Here is an 8,182-nt window from a genome sequence, read left to right as displayed (position 1 = left end):
GACCCCAACATGAAGCAGTTCACAGAAAATATCCCATTTACTGGAATCATCGAGTATGGCTGCAGTGCTGACCTGGAGTCATAATGAGGAGGATGTTTTTTAAAACGACCATCAGTGGATAACTGAACTGCCACGAGACACAACGTCACATTACGAGATACGATGCCTAAGAGTCATCATCAGTCAATGCCCATCCCAGCCTCCCCCACCCCCACCCCCCGAGATGCGTTCATGACGTACTTGTAAAACATGTAGATATTAACCACCTGCCACAGCTGTAGTGATACATACAATAGTACTATGTTCTTAATAATTCAAACACTCTTCACCTGACGAAGACCGTGGCGCCACATGTGTGTCACGAGTCTCTGATTCTGAAACAATTTTCAAAAAATGATATGGGGGCATATAGATCAATGCAATAACAATGTAGAACAAAGACGTCCAGTTTGACCTACTCAAGTTTTAAACTATGCTTTTCTTTTCAATTGACGTTTTCTCATTCAAAAAAAAGGAAATAAGATGTCAGAAGAATGTATTCATTGAACTATGCCCGATAAACATTGTAATACATAACAATATATTTTGACTCAAGTTTTGTTCCTCTCCAAATACAACATGCCCTGAATGGTCTAGGAACCTCAACTCCGCTGCTTGCAACTAACAACAGCTAATATATTTTATTGGAATCCCCCTATTTATTATGGTTGAGAAAGAGGTGCTTTCAGATATGGAAAAAGAATAACTTGGTAAATTTGGAATAAATAAAAACTGGGGCTCTCCAACAGACCATAGAGTATATATTTTCTTTAACAATCGCATTCTCATCCCATCAGTTCGTGGTAAGTAAGTTACCATACCTTACACATACGTGATAGATTATTTTTCATTTCCTTAGCACTGTACGTTGATACTAATAACGTTTCGTTTTTTCGTTGGTGTCAATCTAACTTTCAAATAATGCAAGCTCAATTTTGTGAATAATTATGCTGAATTAGTGAGCGAGCATATATAGACAAGTAGAAATAGTGAGTGAGTGAGTATGTATGGCATTACGCCACTATTACGCAATATCATGGCGGGGGACACCAGAAATGGGCTTCACACATGGTACCCATGTCGGGAATCGAACCCGGGTTTAACCACTAGTCTAAATAGTCTCCAAGTAGAAATAGCAAAGGACATACCCTTACATGTGACTGTAACGTCAGAGCCGTTGTGTCCTGTAGAAAAGGAAAGATAATTAATTAACGAAGACGTTTAATTCTAATGATATCATTACACGTTTTTTCATCAAAGGTGCCTTATTAAATAATTACCTTCCAGTCTCATCCATATCTTGTCAGGGAGATAGTCACGGACAACATCCACCTGTAAACTCCACTCTGGTTGGCTGATGTTAATCTCCTTCATGAAGTGGACTGCCAGGTCGCCACCATAGATTGTGTACACTGTACGTGTCTTGTCCCTGATGGACAGTGCGGTCACGTTGCTGTTGCCCAGTCTGACGTCCAGCAGGGTGACGCGGCTCGCAGCTCCACTGACTCTACAGGTGCAGGTGCTTGTTTCCCGAGATGACATCTTCAGTCGGTTGCTGCTGATGTTGACCTCCTTGCCTGTTTTTGTCTTGTTGTCACACAACAAGACACTGGCAACTTGGTCTGAAAAGTCATATCACGATTGTTAAGTTCTTCATGAGGAGGGGTGGTCGGGTAGCCTAGTGGTTAAAGCGTTCGCTCGTCACGCTGAAGACCCGGGTTCGATTCCCGATATGGGTACAGTCTGTACCCCGCCGTGATATTGCTGGAATATTGCTAAAAGCGGTATAAAACCACATTCACTCATTCACTCACTGTATGAGGAGTCATAAATTTGATTTGTTAACAAGGGATGATGCTTTGCTTTAAACATGATAAATAGGAAAGTATTATAATCAATGATTATGGTCGTATTTGCATATGTGAATATAAGTACGCACATCTGAAACTATGTATATGTAATTATATATTCATGCATACACTCCTTCGGAAATATACAACGCTTAAATATTAATTTATATATTGTGATAAATGGTAAGACAATTGCAGTAGAGTTTCCAGCTGCCAGTGTCAAATATCCGTGTATAGCATGTTCCTTGAACACTTGCCACGTGGAGATTCCGGCTTAGAATAGATCCCCAGCAACTTTTGTCGAGCGAGACGACTTAATATTGGGCCGACCTTACAGCTTGAATATTGTTAATTGTGGCATTAAACGACAAACAAATCACTTTACTTTGGAGTGTCAGATATTTGGGTCAACTTGTTATAAAGAGTACAACGCGATTACAGAAAGAAATAAAACAGAGAGCAACATATAGACTTGAATGGTTACAATAGTCTGGTCAGCTGGCTGTTTCGGTACGTTTGGTTCGTGACATTCAGATTCCACTATTGTAGTAAGTGAGTCGATCTATGTAATGAGCATCACCTTGAAAACTAGTGCACAAAGACGTTGTTTCAGTGGTAACATGGCACAAACTAAAACAAACGTGGAACATAGTCTCGCTTAAAGTTTAAAATCTTCACTATATGTCCCTGTAAATGGCAGGCTGTAATTTACCTTTAACACACTGATGCAATACAACCAGATGTGACGGGCGTTTCTTTCTCTCTCCTACTGGGAGGTCCTTCAGACCATGGATAGAGGAACTCGTGTCACTCTCCAGGATACAATACCTCTTCTGACTACACTCCTCCAGAACCTCCGTGATCGCTGCCTGCAAAGCCCTCTTCTGATGCACATCCGACGCATTTAACAAACATTCCCCAACGTCATAATATTCATCATTGAAATATTCTACACAGGATCCGTAGTATGCACCCCTGTCGTCACCGTCCTTACTTACATAAGCTCTTTGCAAGATGTGTTTCACCAACACTGATTCATTTCTGGGACACTTGATCTCTTTACTCCCCTCATTGTAACAAACGTTAATAACGTCCCCTTCTATTTCTGCCACATCCACTTTGTCACAAATGAGGGAACCTGAAGTATAACAGAAAAGTGCATGAGATTATTTCACAAAGATTATTGATTTGTATTTTGAATTCACGAACAGGGAAGTTCAGGACAACGTCAGTGTGAAGAGTGAGTATATATTCAACGTCGCATTGGCAAGAAGAGAGTCACGCAGGTTTCCCGGATGGCATCCGGTGGGAAAAGAAACAGAAGGAAAAAAAGAAGTTCCAGATTACCTATTCAAGGTGGTCAAAACGTACAATGTAAAACCAAAGGGCTAACATACAGTCTCAAGGCTTTAACGATGTACACCAAATATTTGACAACATTTAAACATAGTCTGGTCGACTATTGAGAGCAAACTGAAATCTCGAAAAACTGAAATATTGGAAAAGGGTCCTAGAGGAAAAGCACTTGCAGATAAGAAAGCAACCGTCACATAAAGCACGGGAGTCCGTATCTAAAAATAGTCGCAATCATGCATATTCAGGACCATCTCCACACGCGAGCCCGAAGGAGGTCATGAATATGCATGAGGGCGTCTATTCTTAGATACGGAATCCTGTGCATAAAGTCATATTGTAATTAAAAGACACTTTTACTAATGACCTATTTCAAATTATAAATGCTGCATAAAACACGGTATAAGCAGATTTAATATTTGAAACGCATTTATACAATAAAGTCCGACATTATTTGCCATTGTCACAGATTTTCATGCCATGTATTTTCTCAAACATCAAAACAACTCCCCACTTTATATGAGACCTATAGTGGAATCTAATCCTAAATGCAACACAGAGATATAAGTAGCATATTGTTGCTTCCAGTTCACTTAAAGAACGCATTTATGTATACGACCGTGTTTCTAGACACATTTGAATTGTCAAACTTGATACTTTTTTTCAAGAAGCGCGAAATACAGATGGACGGCGGAAATTTAAGAAATAAGTTAATTCTTTCGGCTGAGAGAAAGATTTGACTCACCATACCAGAGCCATACAACGATATAGAGAGAGTATATTCAAAACATTACAGGTTTATAACAAATACAGTTGACCTCAAAACCGTATCACCATGTAATTACCAGTGGCATGGATTGTTTCATTGAAACATGGTGCCCCCCGCCGTGATATTGCTGGAATATTGCTGAAAGCGGCGTGAGTATTATTCACAAGTACATTAAACTTAAGTAAATCATTGTTAAATTTATCAACAAGCGCAAAGAAATCTTTCTTTCAATTGCAGTCTGTTGTGTATAAACTTGGCGTTGTTACGCCTCACATTTTCTTTAACCTGTTTGATTGACAAATACATCCGATCTTATTGTATGGCGAAGAATTATGGGGCTGTCGAGAGTTTTATTCTATCGAAAAGGTTCACAAAAGATTTCCTAATGTAGGCATGTCAGCTCCCAGTAATATGGTTTATGGTGAATGTGGGAGGTTCCCACTATATATAACATCTTATACTCGATACCTACGCTATTGGCTGAAGTTATTATGTGTGCCTGAACATCGTTTGCCAAGGAAAGCCTATAAGATGCTGGTATATCTTGATAATATTGGGAAGAACACATGGGCTTCCCGTATACGCTTAACCCTTATTAATTATGGCTTTGGGTTCATATGGATCTTGCAATTTATTGGTGACATGAATATGTTTTTACAACAATTTCGTACTCGTGCTGTAGACATGTTCCGACAGGATTGGCATTCTACACTTTCAGGAAGTTCGAGATACGACACATATTGTAATATTAAGTTTCTCCTTGAACCAGAGTCTTATCTTTCAAATTTTAGATGCAAACACCAACGCAATACATGTATACGCTTTAGGCGAGAATAGAGGAAGATATTTAGATATTGAAAAGTCACTAAGAATTTGCCCCGTCTGTAACCTTGGTGCTGAAGACGAATTTCATTTTATCTTTATTTGCCCTGTAAATAACAAATACCTATCATATACATATCTACTAATAACTTTGAATGTCCGCTGTCAAGTAAAACGTATAGCGTTCAACTACAAGTATCTTTATACAGCGTTCAACTACAATTATCTTAATACATTCACCATGCTTTTGTGTTTATCAGTTGTTGTCTTGACAGTCCGTATACTACAACATTTGGTAAAGTAACTGTATGTCTATGTAAACACTTGTATATGGGCCAATGGCCTTTCATAAAAAATACCGTTGAATTGAAGTGAATTAAATTGAATAATGCTAACAGGAAATCGGCCTAGTTGACACTGCAAACACGAAAACGTCGTTTTTTTCCGTATATGGTCATTGGACGGAAAAACGACGTTATTTGGACGTTTTCAAACCATCGTTTTTCCGTCCAAATAACGTCGTTATTTGACATCGGAATTTACTGGGAGAGAACGATAGCGTTAAGCTCCTCCCTTTCTTGATTGACATTGTCAATCAAGCAACAGCGTCTACCGGTATTTCTACTTCTCAGTTTTCATTGGTCAGTCCCCGCGTGTTAGATTACAGGCCCGCGTTTGACGCTGCACTCGAAGCGCTTAGCGGAAGTACTGAAATCAATCGTTCTGCGCATGCGGATTACTTAATGCCTTGACCAAATTTTCCGTTCTGTGCATGCGCGTATTGTTTCCTAGATTTAATGTCACCACTATTTGACAATGGTTCATAAACACAGTCACGTGAAGGTTCGGAATCGTAATGAGTAACTCCATTTAAATTGAAGAGTATCCCCAGTGATATGGGAGATTCCAAGATGAAACTATTCCATGGCTATCTAGGCTGCCACCCAAACTGATCTAAACGGGACCCGATAGCTTATTGTATGCTATATAGTCATATGGAAGTGGACAAGAACTATACATTGTATTCCGGCCGATTGTTCTTGCATTTACTTATAAGTCAGGAAAATGGACTTAAAAGGGGAGTTGTTGAATGTAATTATTTTAATTATTAAATGTTGCCTATACACTAATCTGGACGAACTTCTCATTGTTCTGTTTATGTCATCCTATATACTATTAGTATGTTTCCGTTCTAAAGTCATCCTCTCACATAACATTATATTGTTCATAGTATCAAAGTTTAATCAACAATATCAAGAGCAGCGATTTAAACCACTGAAACACCCAAACACAAGGCTGTTATCAAGCGCTAGTGCAGACGTGATGCATCGTAAAAAACTGTATCTTGATGTCTTCAGAAATACAATTATACTACGAGATAGTACGGCTAACGCTGACTCACCGTTGGAACAAAGACAATATCGCTAATACAGATATAACGTATTTGAATGTTAACACTAAAGACAAACAATCATTATTTTTGCAGTGACGATATAACACGTATACACGTTTATTGTTAGCTTTCATCACTTTTGCTCTTCATTTTAATAACTTTGTTTTCACATATATATGTAGCAATACCCGACAAGCATGTCATACATAATTATGGGGCAGTTTTCATTCTTGTACTGACTTACTCTGGTGTTAATGAGCGATGTTTATTGGCTTGTGTGTAAAACCCCGTTTTTCTGGTAATCCTATTATTACTTAGTTTATGTCTATCTAATGACACCCTGTACTCTGGATCATGGCTCCGTGACTATCCATAACAATTAAGATGAACATTCAGTTCAAGTAAATGAATGAGTTTGTTTTGACGCTACAGTCAGTCAAAAAAGCCAATGCTGTGAGGTTTGATAACAAACTTCTACCAGGTCGAGCATCGTGGATCCTCATTTTCTGCCTAAAGAGAATCATAGTTCATATGCTAATCCATAGGCGAATACCCTCCCACTCAAGATGAACTTACTTGTTGCTAAATCGCACACGCACACGCACACGCACACGCACACGCACACACACACGCACACACACGCACGCGCACGCACGCACACACACACACACACACACACACACACACACACACACACACACACACACACACACACACACACAAACAGACACACACACACACACACACACACACACACACAAACAACTGACCTAAATAACCTGGACAGGAAATACTGCTGATAGCCTCTGGTCAACTCAGCCGCGCCACCGCAGAATGTCCGTCCAACTCTGCAGGGGGCATTCTCAGTGGCTTCAAACGCGCTGAAATGTTTTCGCCTTGCATCCACGATGATGGACAAGTGAAATCGTATGAAATTTGGCTATTTTAGGTCCTATCTCTTTTTTGATTACCCAATAAAGTCAATTCATACTTACACGGTTGTGAAGCTTACAACTTTATAAGACTTATTCATCTCATTCCAAAAAAGCTACTCGCGCTCACATAAAGTTGTAGTTATTATGTCACTGTTTTATTTCTTTAAAAATATATTACATGTTCAACAATAACAATTAAGATGAACATTCAATTTCCAATATATGAGTAAATGAATAAGTGTGTTTTACGCCACAATCAGTCAAAGACCAACGTTGTCCGGTCTGATGACACACAATCTACCAGGTAGCACATTGTGTACACCCTATCCCTATTGAAGTCTCCACTGTGGGTATTCCTGGGGACGAAAAGGTCCCATGTACCTAGGAATTTCATCAATACATTCATGCGCGGCATTCTCTGCCTAAAGAAGATCATATAGTTAACATGCTAATCCAACTCGAACTACCATCCCGCTCAAGATGAATTATTTTATGTAACATCCAACAGGCCCACATTTACGCACGCACGCACGCACGCACTCACGCACGCACGCACGCGCACACACATATTTGGATTTATCAATCCCTGAAATGAGAAGACGTGCGTTACGAAGCTCCTCCAAGTCATCATCAATATCCGTATATGTCTGTGATATCATTACCCATCCAAAGCCGAATATACATTTATTGTGTTTTCTTGACAACAAATGTTATAATTGGGATAACACTTTCTGAGTAAAGTACAGATTCTCGTACTTTCTTGGGTTGAGTCCCGTCCGGGATTTGAACCCACACTGTGAGTGAGGCACCCAATCGCCAAAACACAATGTTGGCGATCTAACCCAGCCACCGAAACAAAAATGTTAGTCCAGATGACGTATACTTTGTGTACTCCTCTGACAAGAGAAAAATGGCACGGTTTCTATGACCGAAAGCTTTGAACCAACAATGCCTTTAAGAAAGTGGTCAACAGTAACACACATTATATTTGGATACCACTTTCTGAGTAAACTACATATTT

At 39.4% G+C, this 8,182-nt stretch overlaps 1 protein-coding gene across 1 annotated transcript; it reads right to left on the bottom strand.

Annotated features, from left to right (window-relative positions):
* Window positions 1-306: 306 nt before the first annotated feature.
* Window positions 307-2,813, bottom strand: LOC125372781. The gene is made up of 4 exons (XM_048383415.1): window positions 2,602-2,813; window positions 1,320-1,661; window positions 1,188-1,223; window positions 307-374 (listed from the first exon to the last, which is right to left on the bottom strand). Exons 2-4 carry the CDS (start codon window positions 1,579-1,581, stop codon window positions 307-309), a joined length of 366 nt encoding a protein of 121 aa, XP_048239372.1. The 5' UTR covers window positions 1,582-1,661; window positions 2,602-2,813.
* Window positions 2,814-8,182: the final 5,369 nt, after the last annotated feature.

Source organism: Haliotis rufescens, unplaced genomic scaffold (assembly GCF_023055435.1).
Source record: "Haliotis rufescens isolate VD_foot unplaced genomic scaffold, xgHalRufe1.0.p SCAF_48, whole genome shotgun sequence".
Classification (NCBI taxonomy): Eukaryota; Metazoa; Mollusca; class Gastropoda; order Lepetellida; family Haliotidae; genus Haliotis; species Haliotis rufescens.
This window is presented reverse-complemented; position numbering and strand designations above follow the sequence as displayed.

Bases quoted from the DNA above. Each gene is read 5' to 3' on its own strand.
- LOC125372781 (XM_048383415.1), bottom strand. From the start codon at position 1,581: ATGTCATCTCGGGAAACAAGCACCTGCACCTGTAGAGTCAGTGGAGCT. The intron at 1,224-1,319 runs GTAATTATTTAA...CCTTTTCTACAG, and splicing joins GATATGGATGAGACTGGAAG to GACACAACGGCTCTGACGTT. The intron at 375-1,187 runs GTATGTCCTTTG...AAATTGTTTCAG, and splicing joins CGTTACAGTCACATGTAAGG to AATCAGAGACTCGTGACACA.